Source organism: Pseudorca crassidens, chromosome 2, assembly GCF_039906515.1.
Source record: "Pseudorca crassidens isolate mPseCra1 chromosome 2, mPseCra1.hap1, whole genome shotgun sequence".
Taxonomy (NCBI): Eukaryota; Metazoa; Chordata; class Mammalia; order Artiodactyla; family Delphinidae; genus Pseudorca; species Pseudorca crassidens.
The window spans coordinates 90,864,919-90,883,277 of NC_090297.1; the positions used below are offsets into that span (position 1 = coordinate 90,864,919).

An 18,359-nucleotide genomic window follows, 5' to 3' on the forward strand; every position below is an offset into this window, starting at 1 on the left:
TGCATTGAATCTGTAGATTGCTTTGGGTAGTAGAGTCATTTTCACAATGTTGATTCTTCCAATCCAAGAACATGGTATATCTCTCCATCTATTTATATCATCTTTAATTTCTTTCATCAGTGTCATATAATTTTCTGCATACAGGTCTTTTGTCTCCTTAGGTAGGTTTATTCCTAGATATTTTATTCTTTTTGTTGCAGTGGTAAATGGGAGTGTTTTCTTGATTTCACTTTCAGATTTTTCATCATTAGTGTATAGGAACACAAGAGGTTTCTGTGCATTAATTTTGTATCCTGCAACTTTACCAAATTCATTGATTAGGTCTAGTAGTTTTCTGATAGCATCTTTAGGATTCTTTATGTATAGTATCATGTCATCTGCAAACAGTGACAGCTTTACTTCTTCTTTTCCGATTTGGATTCCTTTTATTTCCTTTTCTTCTCTGATTGCTGTGGCTAAAACTTCCAAAACTATATTGAGTAAGAGTGGTGAAAGTGGGCAACATTATCTTGTTCCTGATCTTAGTGGAAATGCTTTCAGTTTTTCACCATTGAGGATGATGTTGTCTGTGGGTTTGTCATATATGGCCTTTATTATGTTGAGGAAAGTTCCCTCTATGCCTACTTTCTGCAGGGTTTTTATCATAAATGGGTGTTGAATTTTGTCAAAAGCTTTCTCTGCATCTATTGAGATGATCATATGTTTTTTCTCCTTCAATTTGTTAATATGGTTTATCACATTGATTGATTTGCGTATATTGAAGAATCCTTGCATTCCTGGAATAAACCCCACTTGATCATGGTGTATGATCCTTTTAATGTGCTGTTGGATTCTGTTTGCTAGTATTTTGTTGAGGATTTTTGCATCTATGTTCATCAGTGATATTGGCCTGTAGTTTTCTTTCTTCATGACATCCTTGTCTGGTTTTGGTATCAAGGTGATGGTGGCCTCGTAGAATGAATTTGGGAGTGTCCCTCCCTCTGCTATATTTTGGAAGAGTTTGAGAAGAATAGGTGTTAGCTGTTCTCTAAATGTTTGATAGAATTCACCTGTGAAGCCATCTGGTCCTGGGCTTTTGTTCGTTGGAAGAGTTTTAATCACAGTTTCAGTTTCAGTGCTTGTGATTGATCTGTTCATATTTTCTATTTCTTCCTGATTCAGTCTTGGCAGGTTGTGCATTTCTAAGAATTTGTCCATTTCTTCCAGGTTGTCCATTTTATTGGCATGGAGTTGCTTGTAGTAATCTCTCATGAGCTTTTGTATTTCTGCAGTGTCAGTTGTTACTTCTGCTTTTTCATTCCTAGTTCTATTGATTTGAGTCCTCTCCCTTTTTTCTTGATGAGTCTGGCTAATGATTTATCTATTTTGTTTATCTTCTCAAAGAACCAGCTTTTAGTTTTATTGATCTTTGCTATTGTTTCCTTCATTTCTTTTTCATTTATTTCTGATCTGATTTTTATGATTTCTTTCCTTCTGCTAACTTTGGGTTTTTTTTGTTCTTTCTTTAATTGCTTTAGGTGCAAGGCTAGGTTGTTTATTCGAGATGTTTCCTGTTTCTTAAGGTGGGCTTGTATTGCTATAAACTTCCCTCTTAGAACTGCTTTTGCTGCATCCCATAGGTTTTGGTTCGTCGTGTCTCCATTGTCATTTGTTCCTAGGTACTTTTTATTTCCTCTTTGATTTCTTCAGTGATCACTTCATTTTTAAGTAGTGTATTGTTTAGCCTCCATGTGTGTGTATTTTTTACAGATCTTTTCCTGTAATTGATATCTAGTCTTATGGCATTGTGGTTGGAAAAGATACTTGATACAATTTCAATTTTCTTAAATTTGCCAAGGCTTGATTTGTGACCCAAGATATGATCTATCCTGGAGAATGTTCCATGAGCACTTGAAAAAAATGTGTATTCTGTTGTTTTTGGATGGAGTGTCCTATAAATATCAATTAAGTCCATCTGGTTTAATGTATCATTTAAAGCTTGTGTTTCCTTATTTATTTTCATTTTGGATGATCTGTCCATTGGTGAAAGTGGGGTGTTAAAATCCCCTACTGTGAATGTGTTACTGTCGATTTTCCCTTTTATGGCTGTTAGTATTTGCCTTATGTATTGAGGTGCTCCTATGTTGGGTGCATAAATATTTACAATTGTTATATCTTCTTCTTGGATCGATCCCTTGATCATTATGTAGTGTCCTTCTTTGTTTCTTCTAATAGTCTTTATTTTAAAGTCTATTTTGTCTGATACGAGAATTGCTACTCCAGCTTTCTTTTGGTTTCCATTTGCATGGAATATCTTTTTCCATCCCCTTACTTTCAATCTGTATGTGTCTCTAGGTCTGAAGTGGGTCTCTTGTAGACAGCATATATATGGGTCTTGTTTTTGTATCCATTCAGCCAATCTGTGTTTTTTGGTGGGAGCATTTAGTCCCTTTACATTTAAGGTAATTATCGATATGTTTGTTTCTATTCCCATTTTCTAAATTGTTTTGAGTTCGTTATTGTAGGTCTTTTCCTTCTCTTGTGTTTCTTGTCTACAGAAGTTCCTTTAGCGTTTGTTAAAGCTGGTTTGGTGGTGCTGAACTCTCTCAGCTTTTGCTTGTCTGTAAAGGTTTTAATTTCTCCATCAAATCTGAATGAGATCCTTGCTGGGTAGAGTAATCTTGGTTGCAGGTTTTTCTCCTTCGTCACTTTCAGTATGTCCTGCCCCTCCCTTCTGGCTTGCAGAGTTTCTGCTGAGATACCAGCTGTTAACCTTATGGGGATTCCCTTGTGTGTTATTTGTTGGTTTTCCCTTGCTGCTTTTAATATGCTTTCTTTGTATTTAATTTTTGACAGTTTGATTAATATGTGTCTTGGCGTATTTCTCCTTGGATTTATCCTGTATGGGACTCTCTGTGCTTCCTGGACTTGATTAACTATTTCCTTTCCTATATTAGGGAAGTTTTCAACTATAATCTCTTCAAATATTTTCTCAGTCCCTTTCTTTTTCTCTTCTTCTGGGACCCCTATAATTCGAACGTTGGTGCATTTAATATTGTCCCAGAAGTCTCTGAGTCTGTCCTCAGTTCTTTTCATTCTTTTTTCTTTATTCTGCTCTGCATTACTTATTTCCACTATTTTATCTTCCAGGTCACTTATCCTTTCTTCTGCCTCAGTTATTCTGCTATTGATCCCATCTAGAGTACTTTTCATTTCATTTATTGTGTTGTTCATCATTGTTTGTTTCATCTTTAGTTCTTCTAGGTCCTTGTTAAATGTTTCTCGCATTTTGTCTATTCTATTTCCAAGATTTTGGATCATCTTTACTATCATTATTCTGAATTCTTTTTCAGGTAGACTGCCTATTTCCTTTGCATTTGTTACGTCTGGTGCATTTTTATCTTGCTCCTTCATCTGCTGTGTGTTTTTCTGACTTCTCATTTTGCTTATCTTACTGTGTTTGGGATCTCCTTTTTGGAGGCTGCACGTTCGTAGTTCCCGTTGTTTTTGATGTCTGTCCCCAGTGGCTAAGGTTGGTTCAGTGGGTTGTGTAGGCTTCCTGGTGGAGGGGACTAGTGCCTGTGTTGTGGTGGATGAGGCTGGATCTTGTCTTTCTGGTGGGCAGGTCCACGTCTGTTGGTGTGTTTTGGGGTGTCTGTGACCTTATTATGATTTTAGGCAGCCTCTCTGCTAATGGGTGGGGTTGTGTTCCTGTCTTGCTAGTTGTTTGACATAGGGTGTCCAGCACTGTAGCTTGCTGGTCGTTGAGTGAAGCTGGGCGCTGGTGTTGAGATGGAGATCTCTGGGAGATTTCCGCCTTTTGGTACTATGTGGAGCTGGGAGGTCTCTTGTTGACCAGCGTCCTGAAGTTGGCTCTCCCACCTCAGAGGCACAGCACTGACTCCTGGCTGCAGCACCAAGAGTCTTTCATCTGCACGGCTCAGAATAAAAGGGAGAAAAAGTAGAGAGTAAGAATTAGTAAAATTAGGAAGAAAGAAAGAAAGAAAGAGAGAGAGAGAGTGAGAGAGAGAGAGAGGGAGGGAGGAGGGAAGGAAGGGAGGGAGGGAGGAAGGAAAGAAAAGGAAGGAAAGAAAGAAGGGAGGGACGGTGGGAGGAAGGAAGGAAGGAGGGAAGGAAGGAAAAAAGAAAGAAGATAAAGTAAAATTAAAGTAAAATATAATAAAGTTATTAAAAAATAATTATTAAGAAAAAAATTTAAAAAACGGATGGCTAGAATCTTAGGACAAATGGTGGAAGCAAAGCTATACAGACAAAATCTCACACAGAAGCATACACATACACACTCACAGAAAGAGGAAAAGGAAAGAATCATAAATCTTGCTCTCAAAGTCCACCTCCTCAATTTGGGATGATTCGTTGTCTAAAGGAGGGAGGGAGGTAGGGAGGGATGGAGGGAGGGAGGGAAGGAAGGAAGGAAAAGAAAAGAAAAGAAAGGTTAAAGTAAACTAAAATAAAGTTATTAAAATTCATTATTAAGAAAAAAATTAAAAAAAAAAAACAACGGATGGATAGAACCCTAGGACAAATGGTGGAAGCAAAGCTATACAGCTACTCACAAAAAGAGGAAAAGGGGAAAAAATCATAAATGTTGCTCTCAAAGTCCACCTCCTCAATTTGGGATGATTCGTTGTCTATTCATGTATCCCACAGATGCAGGGTACATCAAGTTGATTGTGGAGCTTTAATCTGCTGCTTCTGAGACTGCTGGGAGAGATTTCCCTTTCTCTTCTTTGTTCTCACAGCTCCCGGGGGCTCAGCTTTAGATTTGGCCCCGCCTCTGTGTGTAGGTCGCCGGAGGGCATCTGTTCTTCGCTCAGACAGGACGGGGTTAAAGGAGCCGCTGATTCGGGGGCTCTGGCTCACTCAGGCCGGGGGGAAGGAGGGGTGCAGATTGCGGGGCGAGCCTGCGGCGGCAGAGGCCTGGGTGATGTTGCACCAGCCTGAGGCCCACCGTGCGTTCTTATGGGGAAGTTGTCCCTGGATCCTGGGAACCTGGCTGTGGCGGGCTGCACAGGCTCCCCGGAAGAGGGGCGTGGATAGTGACCTGTGCTTGCACACAGGCCCCTTGGTGGCGGCAGCAGCTGCCTTAGCGTCTCATGCCCGTCTCTGGGGTCCGTGCTTTTAGCCGCAGCTCGCGCCCGTCTCTGGGGTCCGCGCATTTAGCCGTGGCTCTCTGGCGTTCCTTTAAGCGGCGTTCTTAATCCCCTCTCCTCGCGCACCAGGAAACAAAGAGGGAAGAAAAAGTATTTTGCCTCTTCGGCAGCTCCAGACCTTTTCCTGGACTCCCTCCCGGCTAGCCGTGGTGCACTAACCCCTTCAAGCTGTGTTCACGCAGCCAACCCCAGTCCTCTCCCGGTGCTCTGACCAAAGCTCGAGCCTCAGCTCGCAGCCCCGCCCGTCCCGGCGGGTGAGCAGACAAGCCTCTCGGGCTGGTGAGTGCCGGTCGGCACCGATCCTCTGTGCGGGAATCTCCCCGCTTTGCCCTCCGCACCTCTGTTGCTATGCTGTCCTCCGCGGCTCTGAAGTTCTCCCCTCCGCCATCCACAGTTTCCGCCCGCGAAGGGGCTTCTTAGTGTGTGGAAACCTTTTCTCCTTCACAGCTCCCTCCCATTGGTGCAGGTGCCGTCCCTATTCTTTTGTCTCTGTTTTTTCTTTTTTTCTTTTGCCCTACCCAGGTACGTGGGGAGTTTCTTGCCTTTTGGGAGGTCTGAGGTCTTCTGCCAGCATTCAGTAGGTGTTCTGTAGGAGTTGTTCCACGTGTAGATGTATTTCTGGTATATCTGTGGGGAGGAAGATGATCACCGCGTCTTACTCTTCCGCCATCTTCAGAACACCCTCCAGTTAATGTTTTTAATCACCACGTTTGGTTTTTAGTACTCATACTTTATAGGGAGGAAAAGTATCTCTCAGTATAATGTTTCCAGTCTATATTTATTTGGAAGAATGTTTTCATTCCTGAAACTTATATGACATAAATCAGTGTGGCCCACAGTCTGGAATTCTGTATTCTGGATACAGTTGATAGACCAACACAGTACTGTATCTGAGATGTATGCAGAGCAATTATTTGTCAAAAAAAAAAAATAGTTTTAACTATTTGGTGATTAAAAGCCTGTGTTTATGAATTTTATATCCTAATGTGATAGTTTTTTACTTCTTAACGGAGTTTTCTTGTTTTAGTATATTTTAGGAGAATATTTAGGGGTTTTAGATTGACATGTAACACATTATAATTTTTCCCATAATGGAAACAGACTTCCAACTGACATATTTTTGCCTAGAACATCTAGTTGTCAGGAAAGATGGTTATTGTCACTAAATAGGAGTAGCTGTATAGAGATTCATAAGCCACAGTTTGCCTGAAATACTTGATTATTACATATGAGTACTTTATTTTTACATTTGAATATATTGGTGCTGGTAGTTTGGGAGATTGACTTTAAGCAAAATAATTACACAAATATTTGGTAGCACCTTTATTTGCTTTAGTCTTTTTAATAAAGTAACTGATCTTAAAGTTAAGCTTTACAGAGTTTTAACAGAAATATTTTATTGGATAAATTTTAGTTATTCTAGATGCCTGAAAGTTTTAAACTTTTTTTCATATTACCACTTTAGATTTTTAATGGGTATTTTTATCCCATTAGTAACACTGCCATTAATTTGTATGGTTTTAACATTTTCTTAATGCTTATTTTGTCTATTTAACAGATATATTTGAATGCCACTATACTTTTTCTTTGAAAAATTGATGAAACTGTCTTAATTTTATATCCTTGTTTTGTTTTTATATAAGAAATGGAAACACTTTCAGTTTTTAGAAGTTATGAACCTGGTGAACCAAACTGTAGAATTTATGTAAAGAATTTAGCTAAACAAGTTCAAGAAAAGGTAAGTTGAAATTTATAAATTGGTTTTATTATTTTACATGTTCTTCCCCGGCTTTCCTTATTAGTCTTTTCCTTGTTGAAATTCTAGGACCTTAAATTTATTTTTGGAAGATACGTTGACTTTTCGTCAGAAACACAACGCATAATGTAAGTGTCATGTATATTCTCAAATTGTGTTTTGTTTTTAATCTGTTAGAAATTAGTCCTTTTTTAAACATTTCCCCTTTAGAGATTAAAATTATGTGAAGAAATTGCTCTTATCTTTTAGACATCTAGAGCAAGAGTCAGCAAACATCTTTTTAAATTGACAGTAAAAATTTAATATTTTTATACTAAAATATTATGGTGTCTGTCGCAACTACTCAGTTTTGTCTTTGTGGCATTAAAGCAGCTGTAAACAATACATAAATGAATATTAATGGCTGTGTTCCAGTAAAGCATTATTTACAGAAACAGGCCTCAATCCCTAGCTCTAAAGCAGTGGTTCTCAAACTTTAACCTGTGTAAGAGCTTATTAAAACCATGTCCTTGATCTATCCCTAGACTGATATTCCAGGTTGAGATAGGGCCCATGAATTTGTGTTTCTAAAATGTGTATGGATGATGACTAAGCTGCTGGTCCAAAGATTACATTTTGAAAACTAGCATTTTAATGACTCATCCAGGAATATATAGCAGTCAGGCAGAGTTTTTTAGATTCTTACCATGGCAGTAACTTCTCTTCGTTCAGTTGGGAAGGCTTCCAGTTTTATGAGTGCAAAAGAGAGGATATGATTTGTAAATGATATAAAAGCTAATGTTTGGAGTTAGAATTTCATTCTTTAAAATTTTATAATTGGTTAACTCTAAAGTATGTAAGACCTTGGCCATATAAATTAGAAGTAAAGAAAATTAGAAAAGGTAAGGAGAGAGACTTTTGAATGGAGGTAAATTAGAGAAATGACTGTAGTTAATTTTGCTTTAATTTTCATGTAAAACTAAATTTTTTTTTTTCTTGGCGGTACGCGGGCCTCTCACTGTCGTGGCCTCTCCCGTCGTGGAGCACAGGCTCCGGACGCGCAGGCCCAGCGTCCATGGCTCACGGGCCCAGCCGCTCCGCCGCATGTGGGATCCTCCCGGACCGGGGCACGAACCCATGTCCCCTGCATCAGCAGGCGGACTCCCAACCACTGCGCCACCAGGGAAGCCCGAAACTAATATTTTTAAAGTCTTATCTGGGCTATGTACCTTTTTATATAGGCATGCACAGTGAGCACCATGTCTTAAAAACCATGTCCATATTATATTCATTAGTGACAGATATATCTTATCAGGATACCAAAAGTTTGTGTTGCTGGCCATGCAAAATACTGGCCCTTTTTCTCGTTGCCGCCTTTGAATCATGATTGTAAGGGGAAAAAATTTAAAAATAGATAATATGTGTGTGTGTGTGTGTGTGTGTATATATATAAATATATGTATGTGTCACAAAGATATATATATGTATTGTGTCTGTGTATATATATATATGTGCATATATATATATCATGTATATACACATATATATATATCATGTATATACTTTCTATTTCCAGTATTGCCTGCCATTAGAATTTGAAGGGAAGAGAAAATTCTATATTGAGAAAGCTGTACACATCAAAATGATAAATTGATAATTGTCTCCTGTGGGACTAGTCATGTGAATTTGTTAAAAAGGAATTTACCTGCATTTTTTGATACTTTAAACATTCTTTACATGCTTTTGCTAGTCTTATAGACTAAATGGTAGACAGTACTTTAGTTATAAGTTAGTCTGTTTTTTTAAGTAGTTTTGAGTATAGTTTCCTCCCCCAAAATGTTGAAAAATGAATACAGTAGGAGAATAGAAGACTACACTTGGAATACAAATTCTGGTTTGTGTTTTTGGCTTTAACTTTAGTGATCGGTGTGACCTTGAAGAAGTCACTCCGTCTCTACACATCATCTGTAAAATGGTGGTTTTTGACTACATGATCAGTGAAGTCCCTTCCTACTCTGAAATTCCGGGTTACTTTTCCATAGTTCCTGTCAGCCCTTTTATTCTTGGTCGTATAGTTGTTTTTTTTACTTGAGTAAATATCAGTAGTATTAAGTTGGCTGAATAAAACTGTTTAAAAATAGAGATATGAAAGAAAAACTTTGCTTTTATAGTTGCTAGTAATATGATTTTTAAATCACATATATTTATAATAGCTAAAAAAAGATAAGCACATCATCAAAATAATTCTGTAAGTATTACCTACTTACAGAATCAATTTTAGAACAGAATATAAAATATAATTTTAGAAAGCCTGAGTAATGTGCTAATCAGATAGTATAGTCATTTTTATTCTGAAATAGCAAATTTTTAAATTGTTCAATGCATTCCCATTGACTTCATCAGAATTCTTTGACAATTCTTTGAGTCAAAACCATTTTTTCTTCCATGACTTCTAGGTTTGATATACGCTTGATGAAAGAAGGTCGCATGAAAGGACAAGCTTTCATTGGACTTCCAAATGAAAAAGCAGCAGCAAAAGCATTAAAGGAAGCTAATGGATACATTCTTTTTGGAAAACCTATGGTGGTTGTATCCTTCAAATCTGTCTGTTCCAAGACTTATGGATCAATAGTTTTTAGGAGTAAGGGTGTAATTGAAACCAGTTTTTATATTATCCTTCATCTCAACAGCTGGCATTCTAGCTTGAGAATACTCAGTTATAAATATACTTAGTTGAGTCAAATGACAATGTTATTTAAATTTTTATTGGAAAATAAGCATCATGAGGTTATTAAAATCCAGCCAAGTCTAAACATTTTACTTAATACAGCTTAAAATATACATACTCATGCTAAGCCTAAGATACTATGGTATCCAGAAGTACATTTGGAATCGTTAAAGATATGATTTGTTGTAGTTTTATTATCTTATATTTTATTGTATTATAATTCATATTTATGTTTGAGAATTTAATAACAAAATATATCATTGACTTACCATCCTGCTTTCAGTAGTTAATGCAGTTTCAAACTAGAAATCAGTGGGATAAATGAAGGAGCAAAGGTCTAGGTGTAAAAAATGACTAAAAGAAAAGATAAATTTTTTACTTCTTCCCCAGATCATGGACAGCTAGGAGGCAGTCAACAAATATTTGATGAATGACTGAGTAGGAAGACAAATATAGAGATAAATTAAAAACTGTACTCCTACCCTACATTAGGAAGTTCTTGAAAATTCTTTAGAAAAGATTACTTTCATGTTTGTGAACAAAACCTTAATTTTTAAATATTAGCAGTTTGCTCGATCTGCTAGACCAAAACAAGATTCTAAAGAAGGAAAAAGAAAGTGTTAAAAATTAGTAAAGGTAAGTGTGGAGATAACGTAATAAAAGGACAAGACTTTCTTGAGATTAAAATTAAGGAAGGATAATAGGAGAATAGTAATTTGTGTACCTTCTAACGTTTTTAAAGGATCCTCCCTCTGATTCTTTCTGTCTATGCAGTTAATTTCCATTAAACTTCACAATTAAAACTATGGAATAAAACCTATTTGTATGTAAAAATTAAAATTGGGGAATGAATTTCATAAGAGTAGTGTATCTTTATTAGTCTTTATTTACTTTTTCTTCATAGAGTAAAGCAGTAGTTCTTAAATTTTAACATGTATTATAATCACCTAGAGGGTCTGATAAAACACAGATTACTGGGTTTCCCTTCACCCCCACCCAGAGTTTCTGATTCAGTTGGTCTGCAAGGGGGTTGGGCCTTGGGTAGTCAATCATCCCTAGTTTTCCTGTGAGTAAGGGGTTTTCCAGGATACTGGACTTTTTAATGCTAACACTGGGAAAGTGTCTGCCACACCAGGACAAGTTGGTTACCCTTGGTGGGACCTGACAATTTGCATTGCTAATTACTAATTGTACACCTCACAGAAATATGTACATATTTTTTTGGAATGAAGTATTTCATCTTTCAAATAAGTAATTTTAATTCATACTTAAGTAATTTAATGATTAAAAATGGTAGAATTAAGCATTTTATATTACATTGATTTAAGAAAGATGAGTAGAAATATATTCCTTTTGTTTTTTATTATTTTAAATCTTTCTGCCTTAGTATACTGGAAGAACATGAAGTAAGTGAGCCAGAATTACTGAGGGTTAAGCTGAAAAAATTATATAAAGAAAATTTTGCCTAATGTTTATTCCTTTTGGGAGGCACCTTGAATATTTGAATTTTGTTGTAAAGTGTCTATACTAGTATAGCCAGAAGTCTTACAAATACCGTAGAAGAAATTAACCATTTTCAGTGTATGTTTAAAAAAATCATTTTATTTGTAAATCTAACATGAAAAATAAGAAAAAATTAAATTGCATTCTGCTGTTCTTCTTTAGAAGCATTCCTGCGTAAATACTGCTGTAATACTGTCATACAAAGTGTATCCTTTCTTGTCGTATCCTTTTTGGGGCAGTGTTTTTTTGATTTTCCTGCAAATGTTTTGTCTCTCCCCAACCCATTGATCCAGTTTAAGCAGTAATTTTTTTACAATGTATTGAAATGAAGTATTTTAAAAATTACCTGTGTTGATTGAACAAATCTTTTATGTGGTTTTTAGATTTCTTGCTTAATTTTCTGTGCTATCCTTTAGGTTATGTAGTTTTCCCAGGGAAAGTTAGTGAATCAGGTCAGCTTTTTACTTGGACAGTGTATACATTTGCTTTAACACAAATTTTATTCTTGTTTCTTCTATTTTGTATTTTCTAAACCTAATTCAGTAACATATGTTTTCTTTTTCATGATGTATCTGGTTTAGGTGTTCTATATATATAATGTGTTGTAAAATTTGATTGGGTTTTTTTTTTCCTATTAAAAAGTACATTTGTTAAAAATTTAAATAACTAGATTTCAATGTAAATTCCAAATAAGAGTAGCAGACCTTACATCTGAGGTTTTATTATTGAGATAGCAAGTAGAAGTATCTTTTTTCCTCTTTCTTTTTCTAAGCAAAGTAAAACAAAAGGAATAAGAAAAGAGTAACAGAAAGGAGAATACATAATGTTGACTCAGGGTAGCTCAATAAGTGGAAAGAAAAATTCTGGTAGGTATGTAAGAGGAGACTAGTTGATAACCAGAACCACCCAAACAGTGGTTCTCAGTTTTAGCTGCATACTGGAATGACTTGTGGAACTTTTTCAAAAAATACTGACTAAAGAAAACTATAATAATAAACTAAAAAATATACAGATGCCTGGGTTTCTCCCCCAGAGTTTTGATTCAGTGGTCTGGATTGCAGCATACATATTAGGATTTTCAGATTTCCCAAAGTATTGGTTCTAATGTGCAACCAAGGTTGAGAACTACTGAGGATGGATTTTTACACATAAAGATTCCTGGACTCTGCCCTAGAGCTAATAAATCAGAATCTCTGGAATTGGGACCAAGAATCTAATTTAAAAAGGTCCCTTAGTAGTTCTAAGGACTGACCAGTTTGGATTCTACTTGTTAGATTAAAATGTCAAGGTGGATCCGAGACACCAACCTAACCATCTAAACTTTTATAAGTAGGAAAATAAAGCACTGGAGGCTTTACATTTCTTTCTTGCAAATCCTGCTATAAATAGTACTATGAAACCAATGAAAAATTCTGTTAATCATTGTCACTCTGAGTACAAAAAGTTAAGAGATACTGAAATTGCTGTTACTTTTTTCTATTGGCACAGTTAAAATGTTTTATTTTTTAATGTTATAAATCAGTTTCTGTGTAAGCTGTTTATTTAGACAATTAAAATTTTGTACTGACATGATTCACTAATTTTCTAAATATAAATGTTTTAGCTTTTAGTTATTTTAAAACTAGTGAACTGTTTTATAATCATGATTACTTTTAATGAATTTCTATGGTATTTTAGGTTCCATTTGAATTTTTCATATATCTCAAGTGCTTTCCAACTCTGTGGAGACGAAATTGACCACCTGGACTATGGAACTGTGCGTAACAGCTTTTAAAGTGTATTTAAAAATTAAAACTATATGCATTTAAATCAGTTTATTAGAGATATATCACATGTATTTTAATCATCTTCCTCATATATAATAAATCATTTTCTTTCCAATAAAATAATCTTAATTTTTCTTTATGTTTTATACATCAAAGAAAGTATAATTTGATAATTACATCAATTTTTTATTAAAGTGGCTTTATATTAAATATAAATTTTCTTTTATGATTACAAATATTGCCCTTTTTTCATTCTTACCTGGATACTGATGCACTTAACATTTTTTTTTTATAGTAATCTTATTTCTTGTAATTATTCTAGGAGTGGTTTTGATTGGCTATGAGTTTTGATGATTCTTTTTGTTGTTGATTTTGTTTTTGTGTTTTTTTAGTAGTGGGGGATTTTTCACAGTTTAGGGAATTTGTATCCTTGCCCTAACTTAGTCTTCCAGTTTTGTGTCCCCCGATCTATCAGAATGTCACTCAGTGGTGTAAATGTTTCTCATATAAAATTATTCTGTTCCCTTAGTGAAATTAATTTTAGCTCTCTGTTAAGTATGAAACTTTGATATGTTTTATTTAATTTGCTCTGATTGATACTCTCCTGTGAGTATGTAATAACAGTTTTACCTTAGAGTCACATCTTTGTTGGCATGATGTTGTGAATCATAGCTTCTTCCCTTTTACTCATAGCTTTGTGAAATAAGGCAAATGAGAAACTTAAAGATAGGAATTAGAAGAATGAGAATGTGAACCCTGGAACATATTAACATTTAGATGTCAAGTGGTAAGAAAACATCAAAGAAGAATGACTAGGAATAGGTAGAGCCAAATGAAGAAAAAAATCTCAACTAGGAAGGAATGATTAAACATGTCAGGTCTGTTAATGATGCAAGAAAGATGAGTTCTGAAGACAACTCTATTAAGTCTTACTCTCTAGGGAAGTAGAGAAAGGGTCTGTTATTATAGGGGGGTATGGTATCAAGGTTTTTGTTTTTATTTTATTTTATAAAGATTGAAGATATAGCAGATTTATGTGTTAATAGGACTAAGCTAGTAGAGAACATGATGGAAGAAGGAGAGGAATATTGCTGGAGCCATAGATGTGGTGTACAAATAGAAGGGTTAGTTTTAAAGATGGGTGTGTAAACAGCTCATTAATAGCAGTGGAAGGAAGGACAGATTATGTATGTCTAGGTATTTGCAGTTTAGTACATATAGTGGGAGCATATAAAAGTTTTGTTACATTTTGTCAGTGAAATAGGAAGCAAGGTCATGAAGTAGAGGGAAGAAGTGTTGGGGAAAAATGGATTGAGGAAAGAAAAGAAGATGTAAAATAGATGTTTAGGAAAGTGAGAGAATGAATAGACTCTTAGAAGAATTGCTAGACATTACTTAAAATGCATACTTGAAGTCCATGGTTATTAATTTAAGTGAGATCAGTCAACATGGTTTTGTGTTTTTCTCCAGTTAAGTTTAGCCTTGGTCCTATCATTGAGTAGACACAGAGTCAAATGATTAAAGTTGGAATTTTCCCAGGTGAATACAACAAAAAGGGAGAAAGGGAAGTGTGTTGCTATAATCAAGAGAATGATGATGAAGGAGGGATATGGAAAGTAATCTGGTAATGAGCAAATTAATAAAAGGAAGGAGTTTGAGGCACAGTGGAGAAATGGTATGATCCATTGAGATTGCAGTGTGGTTGAGGATGAGCAAATTAATGAGCAAATTAATAATGAGCAAATTAATAAAAGGAAGAAGTTTGAGGCACAGTGGAGAAATGGTATGATCCATTGAGATTGCAGTGTGGTTGAGGATGTGTTGTAGTTAATTTCTAGAGGTAGGAAATTTGGGAGGTTGAAATAAGAGAAAGGGACTGAAATTGACAGTATTAGAGTGCAGTAATTAGTGACTAAGTTCACATTCTAGAACGTGAACATGGTAGTTGAATGCAAGTGGGGTCATGGAAAGAGATGAATTGAAGAAATTGAGAAACTCAGGTATTGAAAGGATCATCTAAGTGGATTTTGAAATTATCAAAAATTACGACAGGAGTAGTGAATCAAAAGCTAAAAAAATTATTCCTTAGAACATTTAGATCTGTCAGGTATGCCAAAAACTAATATTTTTAAAAATCAACCTAAATAAAACTCTGGAGTCCCTATCCTTCCACAGTGACAGGAATTTCAGCCTAACTAGTTTACTGAGAAATAGTGTATTAAAGTGGTTTTACAGGTATAGGTTCTAAATTCAAATCTTGTGTGTATAGCTTAATTGCTTTATGGCGTTGGGCAAGTTCTGTACCTTTTTTTCCGTTTCCATGCGGATAGTAAAAATACCTACCTCAGGGTTGTTGTAAAGATGATCAGATGAATATAAAATACTTAACCCTGGTGTGTGTGTATATATATATATATATATATATATATATATATATATATAAAATACATATATAAAATCTGGTATTTATATTTCATATAATATATATATAAAATCTGGTATTTATATATTATATATATAATCAAGTTTTCAATAAACATTAGCTGTCATGGTGGTGGTTGTGGTGGTTCTCAACTCACCTGGTCCTGAAGGTGATGTAAAAATTCCGAGGTCTTAGATAAAACTTTAGTCATCTTTCCACCATGATCATCACTGAGATGCCCAGATTCTTCCTTGCCACACTTAGGGAGCATGAGACTATTTTGATAAGTTTAGGATCTTTGGTGTCTATGAATTAACCTTTTTATGGATAACGCACATTCCAACCCCATGACTACTTCATAAACTGAGCATGTGCCTCAAGTAAGTAAAATTAGAAAGATTTCTAGGACTTGTACAGAAACTGCCCCCAACCCATGAGTTTTTTAAAAAGTCATCATGGAATTGGAGAATTACTTATAATTTGATCCCACAGCAAAAGCCCTAATAGGTAGTCTGTCATTGAATTTTTCAGTTACTTTAAACAGTAAGTACCTTTTTCTTTTTGCTGGAGGGATTTGGCACACTGGTCAAGTGTGGGTCAAATATGTCACCTCTGAGGTGAGAAGTGAAGTTTCATATAAACCACATGAAAGGAGAGTTGGGAATGACTTGTTCTCTAAAGGAAAAGCAAAGCACTGTGAAATCAAAAGAGAAACTTAGGTATTAGGCAGGCAAAAGCAAATGTTTTACTACAATATACAGTATATAAAACTCTTACTGCCGTGTGGTTGTTTTCCATTTATGCCTTTTACAATGGCAGGGACTAGTGTATAGGGAGGGAGGCTCCTAGGGTGTAAAATTTAAGGAGGCATATGCTCTCAGAGTAACTTCACCCTAGTCATGAACAGCATCAGCATAATCCTGATTAGGTAAATCACCAAATAAAAAGTAGTAGCATACAAGTTGCTGTTTTAGAGGATTTGGAAGGTATTTTCTGTTCAAATGAGACTCCTTCAAAAATCAATGTTGAGAGAGATTAAGTCTTTGAAAGGAAGTAAGGGAAAGGAATCAATACCTATTAAGTATCCAAAATTCAAAAAGCATAGTACTGAGTGCTTAGGTATAGTAATTTGATCTTTACCACCCTGTAAGAAGAGAACACTTGTCTTTGTGAGTAATGGAGAAGTTTAATAAAATTAGTAAGATACTTTGTTACATTTAATTTCCTTTACTAATGCATGTAAAATGAAAAATAGAGACTTCAGTAGGACTGTTCAGTAGATGAGAGCTAACTACATGTGTTAGGCACATAAAAGATAGAACTGATGATTCTCAGAAATAGAATTCCCACCCCAAGAACTTAAACTACTATATATTCTACTCTGGCATTTCCTGAAAGCAAACTGTAGTAGAGATACAGCAGTCACACAAAGGCCAGTATAGGGAATCTAAAATAAACAACAAAGACTCACCGAATACGGAAAAAGTACCAGGAAAGAGAGATCCTTTACATAGTAAGCATAAGCTTTAATGCCATGGGGAAAAACTGGGAGATCAAATGAGGTATCTATGATTTAATATACAAAGATTTAAAGGGATTATATTCTTTTAAAAATATATGTGTATATTTATACATATCAGAAATGAGTAAAAGGTATTTGACTACACAGGAAATTTTATTTTTTTAAGTTATGGTATAGTATCAATATACCACTTTTATACTACTTATATACCAGGATCTTTGAAAATCTAAGAATTCCAGAAGAAAATCTGAGTAACTGATTAATTTCTTTATTGTTTAAACCTTTTCAGAGCTTAATAAGATACACAAAATATTATCTATTATTTATGAAGACTGACTATCTTGCTATGGAAGAAAAAGGTGGAAGGGAAAGAGATTGAAGTTTGGGTAGTTCTGTATATATTGGATTTTTCTTTAAAAAAGATATCTGAAGACTATTTTGTCTAAATGTTAACATCTGTTAAATCTGGGGCTTGGGATATGGGGTCTGTTATTTTTTTTTACACTTTTCTGTATGACAAATATATCACATCTTAAATGAAAAATAAAATAGTCAAACACCTCTAATCTAGTGTTTCTTAGCCATTTTTTGCCCCCCCCATCCAGGAGGATTTTTAGACTTTTTTTTTTCCTAATCATCATTTATGAAATTGTAATACCACAATATGATGTTATGTCTCTTTTTGAACTGTGTGTATCCATCCTTTTGTTTAAAAAGAGTAAGATTTTTCTTCCTACCCAACCCCAAGAACTAAACAACAGTGAATACTTTAGAAGACAAATGATTCAGTATCACAAAACATTAAACATTAATAAGTTCAGAACTTTAAATCATACAATGTACATTCTCTGATTTTAGCTGATTAAAACCAGATATTGGTAAAAGAAATATCTGAAAAAATGTTCAAGTTCCTAGATATTAAATAACATTTCTAAATTATATATGGATCAAAGCAGACTTTTTTATAAGAAAAATTAGGAAATATTTGAATGTAAATGAAAATACAACATCAGAATTTGGGGGATACAGCTAAGAGGAGGGTTTAAAGAGAATTTGGCTATATTAGATATATTAGAAAAGAAGAAAAATAATAGGTTTAACCTTCTACCTTAAGGAACTAGAAAAAAGAGTAAATTAAGCACATAGCATGCAGAGCAAGGAAATAATAAAAATAATCATAAATCAATGAACTATAGACAGAAAACCATTGAAAATATCATTGGAAACAGAACTAGTTCCTGAGAAGATGAATAAAGTGGAAAAAGTTCTAACGTTGCTGCCAAGGAAAACAACCCCTCCTCCCCCTCAAATTGTAAGAAGATGATATTGGAGTATTTTTAGCAAATTTATTTCCATAAATTTGACAACTTTGATGAAATGGGCCAATGAAAGTGTTAAACTACCAAACCTTTTTTAAGTAGGTAACCTGAACAATTCTATATCTAATAAATTTACTTTGTAGTTAAAAATCTCCCTGGAGGGCTGAATAGCTTCACTGGTGAATTCTGCCAAACGTTAAATGAAAAAAAA

At 34.9% G+C, this 18,359-nt stretch overlaps 1 protein-coding gene across 5 annotated transcripts in view; it reads left to right on the top strand.

Moving 5' to 3' along the window:
* The window catches only part of RNPC3 (RNA binding region (RNP1, RRM) containing 3), a 38,832-nt gene extending 21,437 nt beyond the window's left edge, over window positions 1–17,395 (top strand). For 3 of the 5 annotated variants that reach the window (XM_067727068.1, XM_067727072.1, XM_067727071.1), the window contains 5 exons: window positions 6,797–6,891; window positions 6,979–7,037; window positions 9,345–9,477; window positions 10,181–10,252; window positions 11,282–17,395. In XM_067727068.1, the coding sequence (XP_067583169.1) occupies window positions 6,797–6,891; window positions 6,979–7,037; window positions 9,345–9,477; window positions 10,181–10,240 (347 nt within the window). In that variant the 3' untranslated portion in view covers window positions 10,241–10,252; window positions 11,282–17,395. Of the gene's footprint in view, window positions 1–6,796; window positions 6,892–6,978; window positions 7,038–9,344; window positions 9,478–10,180; window positions 10,253–11,281 lie in introns of those variants that run through there. The other 2 variants (XM_067727069.1, XM_067727073.1) reach the window with 2 other exon arrangements.
* The last annotated feature ends 964 nt before the right edge of the window (window positions 17,396–18,359 follow it).